Here is a 27347-nt window from a genome sequence, read left to right as displayed (position 1 = left end):
CACTATGCAAGCTTTAATTGTACTTTGAAATAAAAACAAGAAATGCTGGAACCACTCAGCAGGTCTGGCAGCATCTGTGGAAAGAGAAGCAGAGTTAACGTTTCGGGTAAGTGACCCTTCTTCGGTCACTGACTCAAAACGTTAACTCTGCTTCTCTTTCCACAGATGCTGCCAGACCTGCTGAGTGGTTCCAGCATTTCTTGTTTTTATTTCAGATTTCCAGCATCCGCAGTATTTTGCTTTTATTTTAATTGTACTTTGTTGTTACCTTGCAAAATGGTTTGGTGCATGTTATGTCGAAGAGAAAACTGAGCAAATATGTGAATTTTTTGTTATTGTCTGAAATCTATGAACTTTATATAAGTGATTGTCTTAAATTATATATTTTTATTCAATAGGAAAATCTGGGATGAGTTTGTTGCTTCTGCAGTTAACACTGAAGAAGAAACCGCCTCAGTATGTATGACCGTAATCCAGTTCTTCTGCTGCACAGTGCTTGGCATCTTAGTGCTTGGTCTGGCCCTCTTAAGCAAGGTAAGCTGGTTCCATCATGTAATTTAATACTTCATAATAACTAAGAACATTTGTCTACATTTTTGACCCAGAGTTTGTCAGGTATGCCCAATCATGCAGATGACACATTTTCAGTTGTTTATTTATTGTGTTATATTTCAGAAATTCTGTTATGCAGTATCCCACCCAAAAAGTTAACCTACCTTTTCTTAAAGATGCTAACTCACTTGCTGTATTGTTCTAATATTTTCTTCTTTTAATTCAAGATTCCTAGCATTCGTTGTTCATCTTTTTTATCTCTACTGTCTCACTTGAAGCTCACTAATTTTAAAAACACTACCTTCTGTTCTTCTATTATTCTCTATCTATTTATTTGTGCCTCTCAGTGTTTTTAAAGCTTCAACCTCAGTCATGTCCCCTCTCAGTCTTCTTTTCTTCTGTTAAAGATTTGTAAATCTCTTTTTCGAACTTTTCCTACATTACAACAACAACAACAAGTCAAAAGTATTTCAGTGGTTGTGAAGCACTTTGGACATCCTGAAGTCAAGAAAGGTGTTTTATGTTCACTACTGTCCTTTAGACAAGGAAATCTGCTGTCCTTACCTGGTCTGGCCTCCATGTGACTCCAGACCCACAGCAATGTGGTTGACTCTTAACTGCCCTCTTGAAATGGCCTAGCAAGCCGCTCAGTTGTATCAAACTGCGACAAAGTCAATAAGGAATGAAACTGGATGGACCACCCGGCATCGACCTAGGCACCGGAAATGACAATGGCAAACCCAGCCCTGTCAATCCTGCAAAGTCCTCCTTACAAACATCTGGGAGTTTGTGCCAAAGTTGGGAGAACTGTACCACAGACTAGTCAAGCAGCAGCCTGACATAGTCATACTCACGGAATCATACATTACAGACAATGTCCCAGACACCGCCATCACCATCCCCAGGTATGTCCTGTCCCAGCGGCAGGACAGACCCACCAGAGGTGGCGGCACAGTGGTATACAGTCGGAGGGAGTGGCCCTGAGAGTCCTCAACATCGATTCTGGACCCCATGAATTCTCATGGCATCAGGTCAAACATGGCAAGGAAACCTCCTGCTGATTACCACCTACCACCCCCCCCCCTCAGCTGATGAATCAGTACTCCTCCATGTTGAACACCACTTGGAGGAAGCACTGATGGTAGTAAGGGTGCAGAATGTAATCTGGGTGGGAGACTTCAATGTCCATCACCAAGAGTGGCTCAGTAGCACCATTACTGACCGTGTTGGCTGAGTAATAAAGGACATAGCTGCTCGACTGGTTCTGCAGCAGGTGGTGGGAGAGCCAACAAGAGGGAGAAACATACTTGACTTCGCCCTTACAATTCTGCCTGCCACAGATGCATCTGTCCATGACAGTATTGGTGGGCATGACCACCGCACAGTCCTTGTGGAGACGAAATCCCATCTTCACATTGAGGATACCCTCCATCGTGTTGTGTGGCACTACCACTGTGCTAAATTAGATAGACTTCGAACAGATCTAGCAACTCAAAACTGGGCATCCATCAGCAGCAGCAGAATTGTACTCAACCACAATCTGTAACCTCATGACCCGGCCTATCCCTCACTCTACCATTACCATCAAGCCGGGGGTTCGCACTGGTTCAATAAAGAGTGCAGGAAGGTATGCCAGGAGCAACACCTCAAAATGAGGTGTCAACCTGGTGAAGCTACAACCCAGGACTACTTGTGTGCCAAGTAGCATAAGCAGCATGCAATAGACAGAGCTAAGCGACTGCACAATGAGCGGATCAGATCCAAGCTCTGCAGTCCTGCCACATACAGCCATGAATGGTGATGGACAATTAAACAACTAACTGGAGGAGGTGGCTCCACAAATATCCCCATCCTCAATGATGGGGGAGCCCAGCACATCAGTGCAAAAGATACCGCTGAAGCATTTGCAACAATCTTCAGCCAGAACTGCCGAGTGGATCATCCATCTCGGCCTCCTCCTGAAGCCCCCAGCATTACAGATGCCAGTCTTCAGCCAATTTTATTCACTCCACATGCCAGCGAGAAATGACTGAAAACACTGGATACTGCAAAGGCTACGGGTCCTGACAACATTCCAGCAATAGCACTGATGGCCTGTGCTCCAGAACTTGCCACAAACCTGGCCAAGCTGTTCCAGTACAGCTACAACACTGACATCTAGCTGGCAATGTGGAAAATTGCCCAGGTACGTCCTGTACACAAAAAGCAGGACAAATCCAACCCGGCCAATTACCGCCCAATCAGTCTCCTCTTGATCATCAGTAAAGTGATGTCGTTGACAGTGCTATCAAGTGACACTTGCTTAGCAATAACCTGCTCAGTGACGCTCAGTTTGGGTTCTGCCAGGGTCACTCAACTCCTGACCACATTACAGCCTTGGTTAAAACATAGACAAAAGAGTTGAACTCCAGAGGTGAGGTGAGAGTGGCTGCCTTTGACATCAAGGCAGCATTTGACCGAGTATGGCATCAAGGAGCCCTAGCAAAATTGGGCACAATGGGAATTAGGGGAAAACCCTCCGCTGGTTGGAGTCATACCTAGCGCAAAGGACATCATTGCAGGAATTCCTCAGGGTAGTGTCCTAGGCCCAACCATCTTCAGCTGCTTCATCAATGTCCTTCCTTCAATCATAAGGTCAGAAGTGGGGATATTTGCTGATGATTACACAATGTTCAGCACCATTCGTGACTCCTCAGATACTGAAGCAGTCCGTGTAGAAATGCAGCGAGACCTGGACAATATCCAGGCTTGGGCTGATAAGAGGCTGTAACATTTGTACCACACAAGTGCCAGGCAATGACAATCTCCAACAAGACAGAATCTAACCATCTCCCCTTGACATTCAATGGCATTACCATTGTTGAATCCCCCACTATCAACTTCCTAGGGGTTCCCATTGACAATAAATTGAACTGGAGTAGCCATATAAATACCGTGGCTATAAGACCAGGTCAGAGGCTAGGAATCCTGTGGCGAGTAACTCACCTCCTAACTCCCCAAAGCCTGTCCACCAACTACAAGACACAAGTCAGGAGTGTGATGGAATACTGTCCACTTGCCTGGATGGATGCAGCTCCAACAACACTCAAGAAGCTCGACACCATCCAGGACAAAGCAGCCCACTTGATTGGCACCCCATTCACAAACATTCACTCCCTCCACCACCGATGCACAGTGGCAGCAGTGTGTACCATCTGCAAGATTCACTGCAGCAACGCGCCAAGGCTCCTTGGACAGCCCCTTCCAAACCCATGACCTCTACCACCTGGAAGGACAAGGGAAGCAGTTGCATGGGAACACTACAACCTACAAATTCCCCTCCAAGCCACAGACCATCCTGACTTGGAACTATATCGCCGTTCCCTCACTGTCGCTGGGTAAAAATCCTGGAACTCCCTTCCTAACAGCACTATGGGTGTACCTACCACACATGGACTGCAGCGGTTCAAATGGGTGGTTCACCACCGCCTTCTCAAGGGCAATTAGGGATGGGCAATAAATTATGTCCTAGCCAGCGATGCCCACATCCCATGAATGAATAAAGAATAAATAAATAAATGCAAGTCTTTCTTTCTCCTTTTGTCAAGCCAAGAAAAAGTAAGTGCATAGAGTCATAGAGTTATGCAGCACAGAAACAGGCCCTTCGGCCCATCGTGTCTGTACCAGCCATCAAGCACCTAACTACTCTAATCCCATTTTCCAGCACGTGGCCCATAGCCTTGTATGCTGTGGCATTTCAAGTGCTCATCTAAATACTTCTTAAATGTTGTGAGTGTTCCTGCCTCTACCACCTCTTCAGGCAGTCCGTTCCAGATTCCAACCACCCTCTGAGTGAAAAATGTTTTCTTCAAATCCCCACTAAACATCTAACCCCTTACCTTAAATCTATGTCACTTGGTTATTGATCCCTCCACTAAGGGAAAAAGTTTCTTTCTATTTATCCTATCAATGCCCCTCATAATTTTGTATACCTCAATCAGGTCCCCCCCCTCAGCCTTCTCTGCTCTAAGGAAAACAACCCTAGCCTATCCAGTCTCTCTTCATAGCTGAAATGCTCCAGTCCAGGTAACATCCTGGTGAATCTCCTCTGCACCCTCTCCAGTGCAATCACATCCTTCCTACAGTGTCGTGACCAGAACTGTATACAGTACTCCAGCTGTGGCCAAACTAGCTTTTTATACAGCTCCATCATAACCTCCCTGTTCTTATATTCTATGCCTTGGCTAATAAAGGCAAGTATCCCATATGCCTTCTTAACCACCTTATCTACTGGTGCTGCTGCCTTTAGTGATCTATGGAAAAGTACACCAACATCCCTCTGACCCTCTGTGCTTCCTAGGTTCCTACCATCCATCGTATATTCCCTTGCCTTGTTAGTCCTCCCAAAATGCATCACCTCACACTTCTCAGGATTAAATTCCATTTGCCACTGCTCCGCCCATCTTACTGGCCCATCTATATCATCCTGTAAATTAAGGTTTTCCTCCTCACTATTTACGACACCACCAATTTTCGTGTCATCTGCGAACTTACTGATCATACCTCCTATATTCATGTCTAAATCATTAATGTACACTACAAACAGTAACGGTCGCAGCACCGATTCTTGTGGTACACCACTGGTCACAGGCTTCCACTTGCATAAACAATCCTCGACCATCACCCTCTGCCTCCTACCACTAAGCCAATTTTGGATCCAATTTGCCAAATTGCCCTGGATCCCATGGGCTCTTACCTTCTTAACCAATCTCCCATGCGGGACCATATCAAAAGCCTTACTTTAGTCCATGTAGACTACATCAACTGCTTTACCCTCAGCTACACATCTCGTCACCGCCTCGAAAAATTCAAATTAGTTCGACACGATCTCCCCCTGACAAAGCCATGCTGACTGATTAATCCCTGCCTCTCCAAGTGGAGATTAATCCTGACTCTCAGAGATTTTTCCAATAGTTTCCCAACCACAGATGTTAGACTCACTGGCCTGTAATTACTTGGTTTATCCCTGCTACCCTTCTTGAATAATGGTACCACATTTGCTGTCCTCCAATCATCTGATACCTCTCCTGTGGCCAGAGAGGATTTGAAAATTTGTGTCAGAGCTCCTGCTATCTCCTCCCTTGCCTCACAGAACAGCCTTGGATACATCTCATCTGGGCCTGGGGGTTTACCCACTTTTAAACCCGCTAAAACAGCTAGCACTTCCTCCCTTTCAGTGCTAAAATATGTTTAAGTATATCACAATCCCCCTCCCTGATCTCTACACCTACATCATCCTTCTCCATAGTGAACACAGATGAAAAGTAATAATTTAAAATATGGGAAAAGTGCAGGATTAGTATAAATGGGTGGTTGATTGTTGGCACAGACTCGGTGGGCCGAAGGGCCTGTTTCAGTGCTGTATCTCTAAACTAAACTAAAACTAAAAACCACACCAATGTCCTCTGGCTCCACACACAGGTTGCCTCTTTGGTCGCTAATGGGCCCTACTCTTTCCCTGGTTGTCCTCTTGCCCTTAATATACTTATAAAATGCCTTAGGATTTTCCTTTATCTTGCCTACCATTGTTTTTTCATGTCCCCTCTTCGCTCTCCTAATTACATTTTTAAGTACCCCCCCCTACACTTTCAATACTCCTCTCGTGCCTCTGCTGTTTTAAGTGCTCTGTATCTGCCATACGCCTCCTTTTTTGTTCCTTATCCAATCCTCTATATCCCTTGACATCCAGGGTTTCCTGGACTTGTTGGTCCTACCCTTCACCTTAACGGGTACATGTTGGCTCTGAACTCTCACTGTTTCCTCTGAATGACTCCCATTGGTCTGATGTAGACTTTCCTACAAGTAGCTGCTCCCAGTCCACTTTGACCAGATCCTGTTTTATCAAATTGAAATCAGCCTTCCCCCAATTCAGTACTTTTATTTCCGGTCCATCTTTGTCCTTTTCCATAACTACCTTAAATCTTACAGATCTTACTATCCCCGAAATGCTCCCCCACTGACACTCCTACCACTTGTCCGGCTTCATGCCCTAGGAATAGGTCCAGTACCGCCCCTTCTCTTGTCGGACTTTCTACTTACTGGCTCAAAAAGCTCCCCTGTATGTATTTTAAGAATTCTGCCCCCTTTAAGCCTTTTGCACTATGACTATCCCAGTTGATATTGGGGAAGTTGAAATCCCCTACTATTATTACCCTATTATTTATACACTTCTCTGAGAGAAGTGCATATACTGGTGAAAACTGAAGCTAATACATGCTGGACAATGGTTAGCAAGACATAATCTTTATGGTTAATTTAAGAGTCAGCGTAATGCGTATGACCTCTTTTTGAGGGGAGGGAATGAGTTGGGTGGGATAGCATCGCATCATAGAGTACCCCAATGCATTATACAGTAGAAAGTATTAAAATGGCCAGCATGTTACATATTAGTTCACTGACAACATTATCCCAGTGAGGTAAATATTCACAGTAATCCTGTTTTTCTTCTAATTATTATTGCTTCATTTATGTTGGAGGACTGTTCCAGTGGCAGGTAAGCTGCTTTCTGTTCAGATATCAGTCATAGATACTTTGCAACTGACTTCAGAGGTGTTATATGCTCAAATGCATTTACACTCTCTAACTTTGCTCATCTCATGCCAGTCTGACACCTGAGCCAAATTCAGCCTCAGGCCTCATTTGAATGAAATTGGTGATCTGGAGATGTGAATTGAGCATCCCGATGTAGCTTTCTGATGGGGACCTGATGAAATATGGCTGTCTTCGACCTTGAGCAAGATCAAAGGCAACGGGGAGGAGAAATGGTGGGGAGAAAGCCTAGGCTTGCAGCAGTTTGCAGTATTTTTGTGGAGCCAGAAGAAGCACTTTTAAAGTGTTTTGTGGTCACTTCTTGAGCAGCATCCATTGATCCCTTTAAGAATTGGTGGTTAAGCCACTCAAGGCTCAGTGCAGCTAGGCAAGCTTGCATGGCACAGGCTCTGCCCATTTTTACCCTAATTTTGCAATTGGAGTATGATAACCAGCAGTAGGATATCGATTTGTATATGCAAGGTGCTTAACACCTGTTTCAGGCAGTCATCCTGTACAATGTATAGGCACCTGCTCCCAATGTGCCAACTGGCGCTCTTGCAGGGCAAATCCGGAGGTTGTCCTATTATTCATCGCCATGTTGCCAACATGATGTGTTTTACACCCAAATATCAATACAAACAAAGATGTTTTCACTTGTGGGGAGGAAACCAAAACCAGAGGCCATAATTATTAGATAGTCACTGTTACAACCAGGTGAGATAGGGGTCTAGGGGTTCCCTCTCAGCCTTTGCCTGGTCTAACCATAACAGGGTTTAATTTTAGAAACAGTGTTTTTAGCTCCCTCTCAGTGAATCCTTGTTCACTGCTTTCCAATTGTAAGGCAAATAAATCAATTCGACAAGTTTTTGTAGATTGAAACAAGAAAGGTGGAAGTTTATTAATCTTAGACTCTAATTCGGGTAACGGCTACGAGTAAGCGACGCAACCACGCTAGCATGCCTATGCGCTAAACACCAATGCATATAGAGACAGAAAAAGTCGAAAGAATAAAGGGGAAAAGTTTGAGACAATCGATGGATTGTAGTTACAGTCCTTTGAGTTTGATGTTGAGTCTTTGGTTGCTGGTACGTCGTGCTGTTCGTTGGGGCCCAGTGCATGCTTTAACTTGTTCTGATGTAGGAGTCTTTTCTCTCTTAATGTTTACGTGTTTGCAATGGGTCCAGAGGCTTATGAGAAAGGGAGGGAGAGCCAGCCAGGAGAGAGGCTTTCTTGTTCCAGGATCAGTTACAGTCTGCAGTCTGACCCCAAACTGTCCTGTGTCTAGTTCAAAAAGCCTGGGCCAGCCGGTTAGTCATGTGACCAGCTGGCTTAACCACTCCTGCATTTGTGGATTCCTAAATCTCCCGGTGGCGGGGTGTAGTGTTGTCTCCCACCCCGACAAGATGTGGGTCACCATTGCCCAGCCCAGTCTCTGTTAATTGAATCAGTGAGCAATTCTTTTGTCTCTCCAAGCACTGTCTCTCAGTATGTAACTATCCCCCAGCCAAGTGTCTGGTGATCTCTTGTAAAATTTCTTCACTCCAGCAACAGTTTAAAATTAATGTTCATATGACAAAATGAATACGCCTCATTCTTGGCAGGTGGGGGTCTTCATGACATCACCAGCACATCCAATAGGGAATTCGACAGAAACTTCTTTCCCCCAGAGAGTGGTTAGAATTTGGAACTTGCTGTCACAAGGCAAATAGTGTCATATACTTAAGAGAAAGCTAGATAATTACATGAAGAAGAGAATGGGAGATTATGGTGATAGGGTGAAATGAATTGGGGTGGGAGAGGCGTGTGTAGAACATAAACACCAGCATAGATTGGTTGGGCTGAATAGTCTGTTTCTGTGTTGTGTATTCTATGAAATTACTAAGGGTGCAATTTTATTATCTTTCATCACAAATTTACTGTCCTATATTTTCCAGGTTTCTCTTTTACTGTTGATTTCTGCCACAGGTGATGATTCAATCCATTTTACCAATAAACCCTTCAGTCATCTTATACTGGGTTGCACACTGTTAATCCCCAACATTCTGACCGTTGCAAAGTGTCTGTGGAAACTTTCATTCCGTTCTGAATCTATGGTCTTCACATACAGCCTGATAACAGTAAGTGAATGCATAGTAAGCTGAAATTGGAATTGGAATTGGGGGGATGATTCCGTGCAAGGATGTGATTGGGATCGGTTTGATAGCCACTAGGAAACAAGTATTCACTGACAAAATTGCCCATGTTCGTACTAGGAGTTTGTCCATTTTTGTGAAGTAAGTGGGATACTGTCACTCCAGACCCCACAGCAGAAGTTATTATCTTCAAGAGTGAGTGATAGTGAGTTTCAGGAAGAAACTAGACAGATACTTCTCAACAAAACAGATTCAGGGTTATTAGAAATATTGAATTATTAGAAAAGGAATACTGTGGATAGGTGGTTAGGTGAACCAAAGGTCTTCTCCTGCCTGAACCTGTTACTATGTTATGATTATCATGCGATCATTCAGCCCATTGTGCTTGTGCTGACTCTTTAAAAGAGTTATCCAAATCGACCCACTTCCCTGCTCTTTCCTCATAATGCTGTAAATGTTTCCTTTTCAAGTTTATAACCTATTTTTGAAAAAGCTACTATTAAATTTTCTTCCACAACCCTTTAATTCCAGATCATAATATTTTTGGGCCAAATTTTGTTGCCACAGGCCATCTAACAGTGTTTGTCATTAATTAGACATCCCCTTGCATGTTAAGGTTTTTTCATTTTTTTCGTGGCAAATTGCTGAAATGTGAGCAGATAAAGTCGCAGCGAGGGTGTAGGGTGTGAGAATTCCTTGCAGTGTTTCACTTAGGTTCAGTGCTGTACTCTAGACATAACAGGAGTGAGTGACTCAACACCAAATAATGTTTTAAACAGTAATTTTATTGAGTAATTATTAAGTAATTATGAAACAAATAGTCGTTTGGTAGTACAGAACTTGAGTATTGCTGAAAATAGAGGCATGTTGTCAAAACCTTTCGCCTTGCACTCATCAGGACAATGTGAGGGAAAGCAACTTTTATACTGCATGAGAAGAGAGTGCTGATTGGTTGGCATGTGAACTCTGATTGGCAGAGGCGTTTCCATGGAGAATACACCAGCTTATGGTGACTGATAGTTAACTGCCAAGCTTTGTTGGAAATTTAAAGCAGGTAGCTTGACTCTGATTGGTCAATGCATTGCCCTGACGAATGAACCAGCTAATGGCTGTCACTTATTTTGTTTAGCTGAAACAGGCGCAATGTGTGTATATGTTCTTTCTGTCTGCAAAGAACAGGGCCCTGTGTACTAATATATGTTGCGAACATTAGAAGGGACATGCTGTTTGATACGATCCACCAGTCTTTGGGACGTACGGCCTACATACCTAGCATTACACTGGCATTGAAATTCATATATCACATTATTTATTTGCGTGTTAGGCAGGATGTCTTTTTGGTTTGACAGCAGCATCCTGTTAGTAACAAACACCACATGTGTTGCTACTGCATAGTAGCAGCATGAAACAGCTAGCTTCCAATCACTGTCTGTTAATACGCAAATGTCTTTTCCAACCATGGCTGATCTGTTTAACAAGTCCTTTCTTCACTCCAGTAACAGTTTAAAATCAATGTTCATGACAAAATTCATTTGCCTCATTCTTGGCAGGTGGGAGTGACACCTAACCTCTTGCATATTTCCAATATGTAGCATTGGCTGTATTTGAATCTGCAGCTGCATGCAATCATTTCCTTACACGTCTTAATGGGCTCCATCCTGAGCTCAAATTCACCTTTGAAATGGAGCAGTCAAATAAGCTCCCTTTCCTTGACGAACTTGTTGAGAAATCTGCTAAGGGGTTCTTTACCACGGTCTACCACAAACCTACCTTCACTGGCCAATACATGCATTGGGATTCTTACAGTTCCACGCGCTATAAGATTGACCTTATTGGCAACCTCGTAAATAGGGCCCGAGCCATTTGCTCACCATGCAAGCTTGATGCTGTAATAGGATGAATCAAAGGCATCCTACATGACAGTGGCTACCCTGATCAGATCATTTCTCACTGTATATCGCACAAACTTATGAACGGGCCTAAGGCTGCCATTTTTGAAAAGTGCCCAGTCGACCTCAAGTTACCCTGGAAGGGTAATGTATCCCAAATATTTGAGCAACAGGTGAAGGTGCCAACCAATCAGCACTCTCTTCTCATACAGTATAAGTTGTTGTTTTCCTTTACATTGGTTACTCTTGCGATTGTCCTGGTGAATGCACGACGAATGCATGTCTCTATTTTCAGCAATTATTAAACAATTATTAATGATAGAAAAGGAAAGAAAGGTAACTTTATTAAAAGGAAAGGAAGGAAAAGAGTATAGAAAAACAAAAACAAAACTTGTACACACTGCTGTAACCCCAAGTCAGTTAGTTCACGACAGATCAATAAAATGGTACCGTTCCCCCTTGGTGCATCCATCACCAAGTCTCCGGAGACCCTTGCATGGGTGTGGACTCTCCAGTCAGTCACTCTGTGGACATCTCTTCCTCCATCGTCTTCAGTGGTTGACTAGTTCATTCTGGCTGCAGCCCCGAAAGTTGGATGCTGTTCCCCTTTAAGTCCAATTTCTGGCTCCATTCCAGCTTTCTGAGATTTCCATCCAGACTCAAAACAAAGGTCTGACAACCATGAGTCCTTATTAAATTCTTCTCACAGGCACTACGAGGCTGTTCAGGCTGTTTACACATCCTTTGATGGTGTCTCTCACCTGCCATCAATTAGGTTATACAGACCATCAATTAAACTCCATCTTCTGACTTCACATCAGAGTGAATCACCCCATGTGCAAGGTTATCCATTGTCCGTGCTTGTAGTTCAAGGGTCATCAAATATCATAAGAACTGACTTCTGTTTAAACAATGAGAAAGCAACTGTTATTTTCAAGAAGAGAAAAACAGTAGTTTGGACAAAACAACAGCTGTGCATGGTCTGGAAAAATACAAGTTCACAATTAATAATATACCAGTGATTACATAATTGATTAATTACTTGATTCAAAGCACAATTTTACTTCGTTTTTAATCAACGTCTACAAATTAACCTTTAAAAATTCACTACAGGTTTAATATAGGTTATTAAAAAAAAATCAAAGCAAGGCAGAAGTAAAAATTTAAAAACTTACAAAATGTAGTGGCTGCAGTCCTCAGGCCTACAAGGGAAACAAGGTATCTGGAACCTGAGTAAACAGGACTACCAACTGTGTTTCTCCTTAACCAACCAGATTGAAGGATTGTGAAATTAACAGTGCAAGAACTGAAAGTGTGTGAGAATAAGAAATACTGAAATGTTGTTTCTACAGCTTGTGGAAAGTTACCAAGAAGTCATTTGTGCACAACATAATGAAATCACTGAAAAAGAGAACTGATAAGGATATGTCAGTGGAGACCTTAAGACAGTACATCACTGACAAAGAATTGATAAGGGTATGTAAGTGGAGACCTTGGGACAGTACATCACTTAAAAATTGTGCTTAGGCAGATAACAGAGAAACAGCAAGAGTTAGAACAACGGATGTAGTGAATAAGAAACTGCCCCACTAAGATAAAGGCTGACAGCTGCAAGTTAAAACACATAATTGGAGAGCCAAATAAGGTAAAACAAAAACAAGAGTTAGGGGCTAGAAAGTTAGAGTAGGGGGAGAAGTAAACAGAGGAGGAGACTGTAGCAACCATAGGATAGGTTAGTGTCATAATACGTTATAACCAATAATGTAAAATAAAGGCGTGGACAAATGGATTTGTATTGTATAAACATGAACTGAATATGTTGATCGGTGTGCCTGCTTGTAGGACACCCGATCTTGCAAGACCGTTAAATAAACTTACTTCTTCAGAGTTTGACTTGGTGTAAATTATTATCAAGTGGGCTACGTTTCTCACAAGTGTAAGCTAGAATGGGTGAATTCAATGTCAAATCAGGTACAGAGAGAAATAGAGGGAAAGAAAGATTATTTTAAGGGAGTGAGAAAGGAAAAGAAAAAAACATGTTTTAAATTTGACAGTTCTAACAACAATTATACCTGAAGGAATAAGACGTCACATTTGGAATATTTAATTTTCAGTGCCAGAGAGGTTGATAGGCAGTAATGAACACTTAGCACATTGTTAGAAGAGTACTAAGACTGGAATAGACAAGACTCAACTTTCTGTGCTGAATTTATTTTGTATCTATTGTGAAAATACAGCAACTTCGTACCATTCAATACATTTCAAGGATGAGGCAGTCAATGAACTGTTGTTTTCACAAAGCTAACAACAGAGTGGCACAACTCAGACAGCAACGTTTTAATATTTGAGTTAAACCATGTATCTGCCCCTCACCTGAATTTGCTGCATAAATAAAAGTGAGCGCCATTAACCTCACTGTTATTTTGACAGGAAAATCTGGACCACTGTTGCCAACGTAATCATTATTGGCGAAGTAATGAGAAATCAAAGACATTACGAGGAGAATCTGGCTCGGCAGAGTTATATATTTTCTTCAGCTTCTGAATCATTTGGGATTTATTTCAAATGCATCAGAAGTTAACCAGCTTCTTGTTTTTCTTTCAGGTCTGCATTCTGGAAGCATTCACATCCTTCGGTACAGCATCCCTGGTTGTCATCTGCCTGCCCCACTATGACATATTGACAACTGTGTTCATTTCTAACAGTATTAGTTTAATTCCATCCATTCTACAAGTGGTATCTCAGAAAGCCAGCCTACGGCTCAGTGTGATAGGACCTCTGTCAGGGTTGCTCCTTCTCTTGTGTGGTTACATATTCTTTCTTGTTGGTCAATGTTTGGATCTAAAGGAACATGATAGTGTATACTTGGGACTCACCATATTTTTCTCTGTTTTAACATCTCTGAGTTGGCGTGAAAATTTTATTTCAAATTGGAAGTATCCAATAATTAAACTTCTGAGGTCTGAGCTTGATAAATCCAGGAATATGGTGAGCCTCTGGACAAGTGTAGTGAGAATTGTTATTACTGCTTCTGTAGTGGGATCTGGGATTGCTATCAAGGAATTGGAGTGGGAAACTGTCAGTGATGTTGCATCGCACGAAATCAGAATAATTCTGGGTCTTTTTGCAGTGCAGGCTGGTGCATCAGTACTTTGTTCCTGGTTTGGGGTGGTTGCATGTAAGATCCATGCAATGAGGCGAAGTTTTGTCCTTCCTTTGATTTTGAATACTCCAGTGGTACTCACTTTTTTTCTGGTGGTCTTTAGGATTCACTACAATGACTTTTGACAAACTGACAAGAAGTTCAACCTCTCAGATTTCTGTGCTCATTCCACAAATGGTGTGAATAATACATTTAGTGTAGAGATCCTTTATTCAGAAATCGTTCACAGCATTTGCAGCCTGCAGGGAGGTACATCAAATCAGACCAGTGTTTGGTTACTTGGGGTGGCTGGGGCATGCTGGTGGGTTGGGTTCATTCTTACAACGATCTACCTGTGGACTCAGAACATCAACAGAATACAACGGACATCAGAGATCTTTGTTCGGAGGATGTATGAAGCTCCCTTTCTAGAACAATCCATGCTGCTTAACAAAAGAATTCACATTAATCCACATCAGCCTGCGGAAAGTAATCCAAGGTATAAACATAATGGAATGTTTTGTGTTTAATTAGCAGGAGATTCCCAGATTGTCATTCAGATCAAGATATTCCAATTTATTTGATAACGTGAATGTTCATAATTCTGTTTTCCAGCCCAACATAAAAACCAAAATGCAGGATATACAGAAACACATTAATATTAAAAAAAGAAGCAAACATCACCTTTGAGAATACATTGGTGTACACACTTTAACTGCATGTTTTACATGTAAAATGAAATATTATAATGCTTTGGATAAAGTGAATCAATTACATCCATCATTGTTGTATCAGCAAGTAACTTCTCGGAAGCCAGTGCATACTGTTGTCAGCTGCTCGCACAAACTGACTTGTGATTGAATAAAAAATTTAACTTCAGGCCAAATCTTCCGAGAAAAGTATTGGCATATTAGCGACATATGTCATTATTAACACCCAAACTGGCCAGCAAGTTTCGGGGATTTAAGAGATACACTGTGAGTTATGAATCTCCAGACCTTGCTGATTGATTTATGCCACTCCACTGCTAACTTTGCACACATGGCCATATCACTCTTAACCTCCCCTTTATTATTCAGAATTTCCAGCTTTGCACACTAATTGTCTATGAAATTCTCCATAGAAATTCAGGGCTCATTATTAATAGTGTAAGTACCCTCTTAACAATAATTGTTAATAGAACATAGAACATAGAACAGTACAGCACAGTACAGGCCCTTCGGCCCACGATGTTGTGCCAAACCTTTAACCTATTCTAAGATCAAACTAACTACCTACCCTTCATTCTACTATCATCCATGTACCTATCCAAGAGTCGCTTAAATGTCCCTAATGTATCTGCTTCTACTACCACCGCTGGCAGCACATTCCACGCATCCACCACTCTCTGTGTAAAGAACCTACCTCTGACATCTCCCTGAAACCTTCCTCCAATCACCTTAAAATTATGCCCCCTGGTGATAGCTCTTTCCACCCTGGGAAAAAGTCTCTGGCTATCCACTCTATCTATGCCTCTCATCATCTTGTACCCCTCTATCAAGTCACCTCTCATCCTTCTTCGCTCCAATGAGAAAAGCCCTAGCTCCCTCAATCTTTCTTCGTAGGACATGCCCTCCAGTCCAGGCAGCATCCTGGTAAATCTCCTCTGCACCCTCTCTAAGGCTTCCACATCCTTCCTATAATGAGGCGACCAGAACTGAACACAATATTCCAAGTGTGGTCTAACCAGGGCCTTATAGAGCTGCAGCATAACCTCGCGGCTCTTAAACTCAATCCCCCGTTAATGAAAGCCAACACACCATATGCCTTCTTAACAACCCTATCAACTTGGGTGGCAACTTTGAGCGATCTATGGACATGGACCCCAAGATCCCTCTGTTCCTCCACACTACCAAGAATCCTGTCTTTAAGCCTGTATTCTGCATTCAAATTCGACCTTCCAAAATGAATCACTTCACACTTTTCCAGGTTGAACTCCATCTGCCACTTCTCAGCCCAGCTCTGCATCCTGTCAATGTCTCGTTGCAACCTACAACAGCCTTCCACACTATCCACAACTCCAGCAATGCTAATCAACCTCTCTGGCCCAGAAAGGGAACAATTTAAGACATTGGCCGGGATTTTATGTTGGGTGGGAAGCTCCGTCCACCAGCCAAAGAGGCGTGGGTAAACCCGCCTTCGCTGGGCCTGGGGAGCCACGCCGGGATTTTAAGCTCCCCAGGCCCTAATTGGACTTGGGCAGGACTTCACCTCTCTGAGACAGCAAGTGCCACCTAATGGAGCTGCCAGCCAATCAGCTCTTGGTCCCAGCAGTGCCACTGGGAACAGTGGCCACTGCTAGTATTGCATCCAACCAACAGCTGGATTGTAGACGTTGGCCTCAGAGAAAAGGTCGGTTTTGGGACCTAACTGGGGACAATCAGCCAGTAACCAGCGAAGCAAGTGTGCGGGGGGGGAGGGGGAGTGTTGCACAGTGTGCGGTTGGGCCATGGGGGGGTTCTCTGTGTGGCACAGGGTGCCCGTTCAGGATGGCCCCCACAGCTGACAAGGAGGCCGCCATGTGGGCTGTTTCATGCCGCCACCGCCCCTGGTAAAATTGCACCGGGGGCAGAAAGGTATCGGGAATGTCACTCCCCACCTCCCACTCAATTTTACAATCCACCCGCCACCAATCTGCTCTGTGGTGCGGTGTAATATTCCGGCCATTGACAGTCATTCCTGCATACAGTAAATTGTTGTTAGAGATTTAAAAGATTTCAAATTTTAAATTCTAAGATTTTTCTTACTCTTTCTTTGTCATTTTTTTCTCTCTTAATCCAATCTTTCTTTCCCTCTTAATTTTTCTTTCAGTGTCTGATTTCATTCTAATTCACCTTCCTTCTCTTGGCTGTATCATAACTTGCACCAAGTCCCATCACCCCTGTCCTTACTGATCTACATTGGCTCCCAGTTGTGCAACACCTCAATTTTAAAATGTTCATCCTTCAATTTCCTTCAGGGCCTCGCGCACCCCCCCCACCCCCCTCCCCTCCCTCCGATCTCTGTAACTTCCTGCAGCCCGACAACCTTCTGATATATCTGCATTACTCCAATTTTGACCTTTTGTGCATCCCCAATTTTAATCATTCCACCTTTCCACCTTCAATTACCAAGACCCTATGCTCTAGAATTCCCTCCTTAAACTTCTCTACTTCTCTACCTCCCTTTCCTCTTTTAAGACAGTCCTTAAAATCTACCCCTTTGACCAAATTTTTGGTCATCTGGCCTAATAGCTCCTTATGATGGCTGGCCACCACCTTTACAGGGGCAATTAGAGATGGGCAATAAATGCTGGCCTAGCTAGCGATGCCTATGTCCTGTGTTAGAATAAAAAAAGTGCCAGATTTATATTCATAGTAGACTTTTACATGGAGGTTTCAAATTTCTGATCTAACCATGGTTCTAATGGTAGTTATTAACCAAGATTCGTGGTTACGTTTTGTAACATCACTTGAGCCATTCAATTGGTTTACTGCCTTGTACTTAAACCTTGGTGTTTGCTATCCTCCGTGCAATATACAGAAAACACTAAATAACTCAGACTCAAACTATAAAACTGAATTGTTTAATACTTTGGTTTGACTTGTGTTTTGATACTATGTGATGTCCCACAATAAACATTCTATGGGCTGAATTTGATCCGGCCCTTGGAGACAGGAGGGGAGGCGGGCAGGGACTGACAAAATGGCATGGGGAGGGGCTGGCCTTCCCCTGCCACCATGCCAATATGTCTGCGCTGGGAAGGTGGAGGATGGCCCACTCGCCTGAGGCTAATTGAGCCACTGAAGTGGCCAATTAAGGGCCACTTAAGGCAGCTTCCCATATCTGCTCCCATTCAACTTACAAGGGAGGAGCCTGCCTCCACTTAGAGACACCACCAGGTGAGACCTGGTTACCTTGGAGTGGGGGGTGGGGTGCTCCCATCTTTAGGGGCAATCCATGGCCCATAAGGTGGCTCCCTGATGGCAATAACCGCTGCTGGTGAAAGGCCCCCAGCCTCATCAACCACCCCCTCGTCGGGGCCTGCCTGACTGGCCCCGGTGACTGCGACCCCACTTACCTTGGTCTCAGGGTGGTCTCCATGACGCTGCTCTGGGCTGGGTGCAGTTCCAGCCATGGCCACCGTTCCCAGCAGCACTGCTGGGACTGATGAGCTGCCAGCCCTCTGATTGGCCAGTGGCACTTGAGGTGGGATCTTGTCCCTTAAAGGGGATGGAAGCCTCTACGACAGGCCTGTACGCTGTTGAATTTGGCCGGGGTAGGGGGGGGAGGATTGACAAATGGCTGACGCGGGATCGCTCCGCCTGCTTCCTGGCCCAACGCTGGCACCGCCACTGCCAAAATAAAACTCAGCCAACTGTTGCTGCCTCATTACTGCAATATCATGTTAAAAATCTCAGGGATTAGTTTCCGAACAGATTTAAATGACAACAAATCATTGGCCCTAATTATTTGTTGTCATTTTTATTTGATTATCCACATTAGTTAATAAAATTTAAGTTTTTAACACAAATGATGGGGAAAATAATGGCTTCGAAGTCTATGGTGTTTAATGTTATATTCCTGACTAGTGTCAAAATGGCTCCTGTTTAATTTTACAGAAAGACAAGAAAAATGATGATTTATGTGTGTGCGACTATGTGGCATGAAACACTGGACGAAATGATTCGAATAATATCTTCATTGTTCAGGTAAGCTTCTTTGGAATATGTGCCTCTTTGTATCAAGGATTTTACCATAGCTAATATTTACCAGTTAAGGTCATTAATAATCCACAGCAACCATCAGCCTGTAAGTTTATAATATATTTTTAGTCAAAGTGAAACACTTAAATGTTTCATCTGTTACAAGATAATTCTTGTAAACATTTGTAAGGCTGGAATTTTACCTTGTAATAGTGGACATCCTTGGAGGTGGGGGGGAACGAGAAATGATGAGTCATGAGGTCAGCTCGGGCCCCCGATGTCGTGACAGCTGAAGGCCACTTTTCGAGCCGAGGACGGCAAGCGAGATGGGAACTCCGTTCGTCACAAATTAAAGGCAATTAAAGGCCAATTAAGGTCATTTAAAAATCAATGCACTTTAATTTTACGTGCCCCACACCATTTCACGGGACACACACAGGTCGCGGGGGGGGTGGAGGGTGTTGGTGGTTGGAGCCTTGTTAGGTTTAAATAAGTGGCAACGGCTCAGCATTGAAGGGGCCTGAGGAACTGGGCCTTGTGAGTTTGTGGCTTTCCGGTAAGGGGGAGTTAGGGTTTAGGGCTAAAATTGCTGGCCCACTCTGGCCAAATTGAACATAGCCATATTTGAGGAGATATCTAACAGAGGGCTGGGATTGCTTTCCCTCTCAGCGATCACTGGAAAGTTGTCCACATCAGATATTAGGTGCACTGTGCCATGGGCATTGTGCATTCCGGAATTGGCTCCTCCAGCGAGGAAGAGATCTGGAGAAGGAGGGAGAGGCGGGCAGGCGGCCAACGACAACAGCAACAGGCTGGTCACCGGCAGGTGCAGCCTGGTGATGGGGGAGGGGAAAAAGGCCACAGAGTAGACTGGGCACTAATACCTCTGAGGAGATGAGGCTACCCAGTAGGCAGGAGTATCAGTAGCGGATGTTCTTCCTTGCGATGTCAGAGTGCCAGTGTCTTCAATGACTGCACCAGTTGGTGCAGACAGCATGGGCTGAATGGCCTCCTTCAGTGCCATAAGTGTTCTATGTTTCCATATGTACTTCAGGACTCAGCCAGTTTAGCCAGCGGTGATGTTACTAAGTCACTCTTGGTGATGGATATTGAAGTCCTTCACCCAGGGTACATTCTGTGCTCTTGCTACCCAAGTCGTATTCATCATGGAGGAGTACTGATTCATCAGCTCAGGGAGGGAAGTAGGTAGTAATCAGTAGGAAGTTTACTTGCCCATGTTTGACTTGATGCCATGAGACTTCACGGGGTCAAGAGTCACTGTTGAGGGCTCCCAGGGCCACAGACTTCTGACTATATAGCATTGTGTTGTCTGCCACCTCTGGTCATTCTGTTCTATCGATGGGACAAGACTTACCCTGGGATCGTGATGGAGGAGTCTGGAACATAGGCTGTAAGGTATGATTCAGTGAGTATGATTATGTCAGGCTGTTGCTTGACGAGTCTGTAAGACAGCTCTCCCAATTTTGGCACTAGTCCCTCAATGTTAGTGAGGAGGACTTTGGAGGGTTGACTGGGCAGGTTGTGCCTTTTTATGGAGGGTGGAAAATATTAGGCTGGCCAGGAATGCATTCAAATAGTCAAGTCTAAAGGTAACAAAGGTGTGAATGAGGGTTTCCACAGCAGGTGAGCAGTCTGATGATGGTGACGTTTTTGTGACTGTATTTGTTTATTTGCTAACAGGTTGGACCAATTCAAGGAAAAACGTAGAAAGGCTGCAATCAAAAGTGATGACAGCTTTGATTTTGAAATTCACATTATGTTTGATGATGCATTCAGGAATATTACCGACAAAGAGGCAGGCACCAAGAAGAGGGTTCTTAATGAATACGTTGAGTCACTTATCAAAGCAATGGAAGAAACTTACAGATTATCCTTGAAATTCACTCTTTCAAGTGCGTGTAGAAATTAATAAATTTTTCTCGAGTTTATTTGGCTCCACAAATGTCAAGTTAACCTCAGTAGCTGAACTTCCACCTGTGGGAAAGTTATCAAAATATATAAATGCAGGTAAATGGGCTGATTAAATGTTGCACGTGAGTGCAGGGGGAATGTGGCATGCAGGCCTTACCAGTTAACTTCCTGTTCCCACCCATCCCTCTTTCTTCCTCCGCCTTCCCTCATTTCCAATACATTCCCTCTGTCTGGCTACTAGCTGTTCATTTCCATTGCTTCCCTCCATCTTTGAACTGTCCATTTTGAAGTACCCTCCCCTATGTCCTCCCTCACCCCTCACTGCACTGTTGTCTCAAGACTGCCGTAAATAGGTCAAGGTGAACTTGGTTAGGTTCCTGTCCAAAAACATGATCAGACACCAACCAGAAGCAATGCAGAACTGTCTGAGGGCATGTGAGAGATGGAGAGCAAATAAAAGCTGGAATGGGACCTGTTAGTGAGCGATTGGTCCGAGACTTAAATGGAGGTGGGCTCTGGCCCCAGCCGGTTAGTAGAAAAAAAGTAAATCGAGAGTGAGGTTTGCAGGGAGTATTAGGCCCATGATCAAATGCAGAGCCCTGTGAGAACATGCAGGCCGAGGTGAGAGGAAGCAACAGGAAGGGAAGAGTTATGGGGACACCGGCGGGAGAGCAAATTTAAGCATAAATTAAATTAAAGCAAACTGAAATAAAACTGACCTGGCAGCAGCAGGAAATCTAACCTAATTTAAATTTTGAAATTCACTTGAAGAGACTTGCAGTGCCACTTTAAGAAACAATCCTGAGAGACATGACTTGCAAGGGCAGTTGTTGCACCTAGTGTTGAGAGGACTGGAGATAACTATACATGGCAATACACTTTATTATGGAAGTGATTCTGTTTTTTTATTATTGAAATATTTTTTGAGGAATTCATAGTCAAACTGAATGAATGTTGGACAAGTTTTTTTCAAGAGTGCATTGAAAGAGCTAGTTTGGCAACAATGCTTACTGGTTGTCACATGACTCAAGTTAAAAGAAGAACAGAAACCATGGTAACAGGAGAAGATGTGGGCAGTGAAGTCAGTAATATAACCTGATAGGACAAGCCCAGCAGCACACACCTGAGAGAGAGAAAACTCGCAAGCTTTTGGTTGTAGTGTTAGTGTGCTTTATTCTGGGAAAAATAGAGTATATGATTGGCCGTATTGGTACGTGGGAATATTTAAAATATATATTGTGACCTGTGGAGAAGTGAGACTAGAATAAACAAAGCACTCCTCCTGCCTTGGTCGGATAATTGGGGGCTCATCTGGGATAAATCCAACATCGATGGCGTACAATTGTAAGTGGGGTAATAATAAATGATAAAATGAAAAATAAAAAGAACCAGGTGTCTTGTTTAATAGAGTAAATTTTACACCACTGAAATGTCTTTAACAGTTGCTGCAACCTTTCTCGGGAAGGAGGATGTATCCTTGAGTGATTTGAAGAACTTAACCAAGGTTAAACTAAAAGATTTGGCAGAATTGTTGGTGTTAGAGTTAAAACCAAGAGTGAAGAAAGCAGATGTAATTGAGGTAATAACACAGCATTTACAATTAGAAGAAGAAGAAAGTGGACCAGAGGGTAGTGCAGTTGAATTAGCTAAAATGTAGTTACAGATGAAGCAGCATGAACTTGAGCAGGAAAAAGAATTGAAAAAACTTGAGCTTGAAAGAGAATTGACAACGAAGAAACTTGAATTTGAAAAAGAGGAAAGGGGAAAAGAGAGAGTATTTTAAAGAGAAAGAGAAGGAAAGGAATTGGATTTTTAAAAATGATGGAACTAAGACAAAGAGGTGGCCTTGACTCCATTGAAAGCTCTGGTGAAGAAAGATCTGTTTCCAACACAGGACCCAGTGGAGAGCTGTTTAAATTTGTGCAGGCCCTCCCTAAGTTTAAGGAAAGGGATGTAGAGGCATTTTCATTTCTTTTGAAAAGATAGCCAACCATTTGAAGTGGCCAAAGGAAAGCTGGACACTGCTTATAGAAAGCAAATTCCCCAGTTTTTTTATCCTCAATAATGTGTAATTAGAATTTATTTTCATAATTGATTACATTTAAACACAAACCTCCACAGAAATACCATGAATTAATTTATTACTAGAAGGGTTTTGATAAAGCTTTCCATAAAGTCTCCCTCTTCAGCTTCATCCAACAATTAACAATGCAAGAGCTGTAGACAGTGGCAAGACTGAGAAAAGAGTGAATGAGTGTGAGTGGCAAAATGTGTTTTTACATTTTTTATTTTCTGCTTTCCCCAATTTGTCATGAAATGCATTTTAAAATTCTGTTTCATTTCTCCAAGGGTAGAGGTTTTATGGAAGTAATTCTGTTTTTTTTTGTTAAAATATCTTTTGTGGATTTCATAGTCAAAGTCAATAAATATTGGACCAGTTGTTTTTCAAGAGTGCACTGAAAGGACTAGTTTGGCAACTATGTTTACTGGTTGTCACATGACTCAATTTAAAAATAGAATAGAACCCTTGTAACAGGGGAAGATGCGAGCAGAGAAGTCAGTCACGTGCTGTAATAGAACAAGCCTGGGGACAGTAGTATGCACCTGAGAAAGAGAAAACTCACAAGCTTTTGGTTGTAGCATTAGTCTGTTTTATTTTCGGAAAATAGTCTATGATTGACGGTATCGATAAGTGAGAAAATTTAAAATATATGTTGTGACCTGTGGAGAAGTGGGACTAGTATAAACAGTGCACTCCTCCTGCCTCGGTCATAACAGCTTGCATTGCCCATGGTGATACTCCAGGTGTGACAGCCATGACATAACCTTAGGAAGCTAGGAATGATAAGATTGTGACACAGGAAGTACGTGTGATAAATGACAGAATTTAAATGTATTGCAAATTATCCATTTCTTTTGCTCACAAATTCAGAGTATACTAATCTTAACTGATTATCCTGGGTGGAGCTCATTAGGCATTCAAAGGATTCCCACTGTCAATGGTGAACCTGCTGGTGATAGCCACAAAACTCCCGTGGTACCATCCAGGGAGGCTGTGTAGCACCTGAAGATCTGAGGAGACTTAAAGGGCTGAATTTTACCAGCCCCACCCCCCTCCCCACAATGTCAGGGGTCATAGTGGGAGGGGGCCTGGAAAATACTTCTGTGAGAGGCCAGCCATGGACCTTGACGCCGAGAAGGCCCCGCCCCAGTTTACCAGCAGCATGAGGCCTTGAGGCGGCCACCTCCCCCGCCCTACCCCGCCGTTCAGTGGCAGAGCCTTAATTTAAATATTTAAATAAATGTTAATGAAAGCATAAACACCTACTTTATCCTGACGGCCGTTCTACGCTGATAGGCCAGCAGGCGGCTGGAACTCCCGTGCCTTTGGATCTCCGTTCAGAGATCTGAGGAGTAACACTGGTGGGGAAGAGTGAAGTTTTCAGGACGTGAGGTGATGTGAGTGGGGAAAACTATTCCTATTGGTTGTGGGAATGGTGGGAAGGGGTTGGGGGTCAAAGGTGCTGAAGTTTGTGGCAGGGGAAAGTTTGGAAGAGCAAAAAATGTTTCTTTTAGGGGATAGGGCAATTTATTTATTGAGTACTCAGTGGAGGGGGGTGGTGGGAGAGGGATTTCAAAGTTAAATTAAAATTTTATTGCGATTTTTAAATCAACGGGACCTTTAAACATTTAAATTAAACTGAAGGGTTTGAAGCCCTTTCAAAATGGCTTCAGCACCCACAGCGGCACAAGACGTCATTGCCAGGGACACAGTACCCGCCCCCTTCATGTCATCAGGGGCCAGCATTCTGTCCCCTCCATGATAATGAGCCGCCGCACAAAATATACAGGCTGCTCTGTGGTGCATGTCTCCTGTGTGCGTTGCGCCATTCCGGATGCTCACCACTGACAATGGTGGAGAACTTGAAACATTCAGCCCAAAGGAGTGGAAGCACCTTAATAAGACTCAAGGCCTCAGCTGACACCAAGGCCTTCAGCGGGTAAGTGTTGAAGCGTATTCCCAGGGCAGAGGCACCTGCAATAAATATTATGTGAATAACTAATAACATATAATTCCAGCTAGCAATGAAATGTTTGCAAGGCACCATGGGACTCAGCTAACTTGACAACATTCCTCACAAGGGATGATTCACATAAATTCAGCAGAGCCTAATCAGGTGGCCTCTAGCAGATGCCCTTATGTCGACAAAGATGGAATGCTGACAAAGTTGCCAGCCTGTAACAAGGTTAAGATAAGATGTTATGTATACATAAGGCCCAAGGACGATGAATCAGGAAGACATCATGTACGCATGAGTAACTCCTAGCTGTCCAAGAACATGAGCTGACCATGCAGTCCCCCAATGTCTAGTAACCCATTTCATTGGTTCTACTAATCAATGTATATAATCTATAATCACTATGATTGGCCAGCCGGGATGGGCTGAGTAACTGTTTGAAACTGTATAAGTATTGATGATTTTCCTTTGTTCGGTGGAGAGGAATCTGGATTGCCCAATGACCTGCTCCCTGCCGGCGTAACCCAATAGACTGACGTTTGGAGCAGACCCGAGTGTCGAATGATTCTTTCAGATTCATTCCCACTAACAGTAAGTATCTCTGATGTCTGACGCAAAAGAGAACTTCTTACTCCATTTTATACTTACCACCATTTCCCACAGCGTACTGCTACTACTACTGCTGCATGGTGGCCTGAGAGGGGTTAATAAATGTACTGGACAGCAGGAAGATCTGCCCGGATTGTACCCTGCAACTTTATTGCAATTTACGTTGGTCGGGAGGGGAAGGAGCGGGCAGCAGTGGTCCCAGTGAAAACAGAAGAAAATAGAAGAAATCAACCGCTTGAACATTCCCCAACAAAAATATTCATTAGAGAGAAATATTAAATGAATAACAGAGTTCTTCTGTGTTATAGGGTTTTTCAAGGTCACAGTTCAATGGTTTCTTCTGATGAAAATGAGAAAGGGACTACAGGAGTAAAAGCGATCTCGACTCCTTATGGAGGAAGATTGTCTTACATATTACCTCGTGGAAGTGGCCTACATGTTCACCTGAAAGACAAACAGCTGATCCGAAATCGTAAAAGATGGTCACAGGTTATATGAAAAACTGTTTTATGTTATTGTTGCTTAAGAAAAATGAATTTCCAAAAGCAGGAAGAACTTGTAGTGTCTTTCACCTCCAAAGATGTCCCGAAGTGTTTCACAGCCAATTTGTTACTTTTGCGTTGTAGTTACCCTTGTATTGTAAGGAAACATGGCAGCAAATCTATGTAGAACAAAGTCCCACAAACAGCAATGAGCTAAATGACTAAATAATTTCAGTTAGTGATGTTGGTTGAGGGGTAAATGTTGGCCAGGAGACCAAGAGAACTCTCCTGCTCTTCTTTAGTTGGTGCGATAAGATCACTTACATCCTTCTTAAGTAGACAGATGGTTTAATACCTCATCTGAAAGATGGCATATCTGACAGTGCAGCACTCCCTCAGCATTACACTGGATTGCCAGTCTGGAGAATAGATTAACAAAATGAGGTGATCAACTAATTCTTAATTTTTTGCGTTTTCATTTGTTTTTTTTCCTTTTGCATTTGTTTTCTGGATTGAAAGGGAACTTCCCCCTCCATTTCAGTACTTACCACCATTTTCCAAGACGTATCACCATCCCGAGAAGGGATGTTAAGTACAGCGGAAAGCAGGAAGGTCCGCTGGGACTAAACCCTGTGCCCGAGCCAAACTGTCTTTTAGATCAGACAGGTCTATCATTCTCTTCCCTTAATAGTGATTTTTGGTGTTAGTGTGACAGCATGAAACATTTTAAATCTACCTAATGATACTTCCCGTCTTAAATAGGTGATTAAGATAGCACTAATCAGTGAAAAGGCTCCCACGTTGTCCCTCTTGGATGGGGTTTCCTTAAGAACTGGCAGAACCAGGATTTTCCTTACCCACTTATTGTCGAGTGCTCCATTCAAAGATGGCCATGAGACTCCTTTGGAAAGATCCTTGGTGGCTGTTGTTATGTTGGGTCAGAAAATCAGTAAACATCACACCAACAAAATGTGGTAGTGCTAACCCAACACAGGTCCCTGATTCTGCTCAGGAAACTGCTTTCTTGCTGCCAACCACGACTGCCCTGCAGTTGAATGAGAGAGATAGAGAGCAAGAGAATAGACAGATAGTAAGAAGAATGAGAAACAAAGCATCAAATGGATTGTTGGGGAATTCCCGGCTTCCTGTGGCAGTGCTTCAGAAATCCGTTCACTGGAAAATATTGCAAGTAATATAGGTTTTTTTGTCATTTTTTTCTTTTATCTAATATGAATACACTGTGTGTGCTAAAATATTGAATTCCTAACAGTCGTATTCGTGAATACCTCAGACTGA

At 43.2% G+C, this 27347-nt stretch overlaps 2 protein-coding genes across 2 annotated transcripts in view; both read left to right on the top strand.

Annotated features, from left to right (window-relative positions):
- Positions 1–23474, top strand: part of LOC137376710 (chitin synthase chs-2-like) — a 31343-nt gene extending 7869 nt beyond the window's left edge. Inside the window, exons 2-9 of the mRNA XM_068045685.1 lie at positions 399–534; positions 9088–9239; positions 13748–14380; positions 14444–14784; positions 18926–19015; positions 20711–20922; positions 22384–22520; positions 23355–23474. Of these exons, the coding sequence (XP_067901786.1) occupies positions 459–534; positions 9088–9239; positions 13748–14380; positions 14444–14784; positions 18926–19015; positions 20711–20922; positions 22384–22520; positions 23355–23474 (1761 nt within the window). The 5' untranslated portion in view covers positions 399–458. The remainder of the gene's footprint in view (positions 1–398; positions 535–9087; positions 9240–13747; positions 14381–14443; positions 14785–18925; positions 19016–20710; positions 20923–22383; positions 22521–23354) is intronic.
- Positions 23475–25086: 1612 nt separating this feature from the next.
- The window catches only part of LOC137376709 (chitin synthase chs-1-like), a 62713-nt gene continuing 60452 nt past the window's right edge, over positions 25087–27347 (top strand). Inside the window, 2 exon segments of the mRNA XM_068045684.1 lie at positions 25087–25258; positions 25889–26058. Coding sequence (XP_067901785.1) covers positions 25087–25258; positions 25889–26058 — 342 coding nt within the window.

This window comes from Heterodontus francisci, chromosome 13 (assembly GCF_036365525.1).
Source record: "Heterodontus francisci isolate sHetFra1 chromosome 13, sHetFra1.hap1, whole genome shotgun sequence".
Taxonomy (NCBI): Eukaryota; Metazoa; Chordata; class Chondrichthyes; order Heterodontiformes; family Heterodontidae; genus Heterodontus; species Heterodontus francisci.
This window is presented reverse-complemented; position numbering and strand designations above follow the sequence as displayed.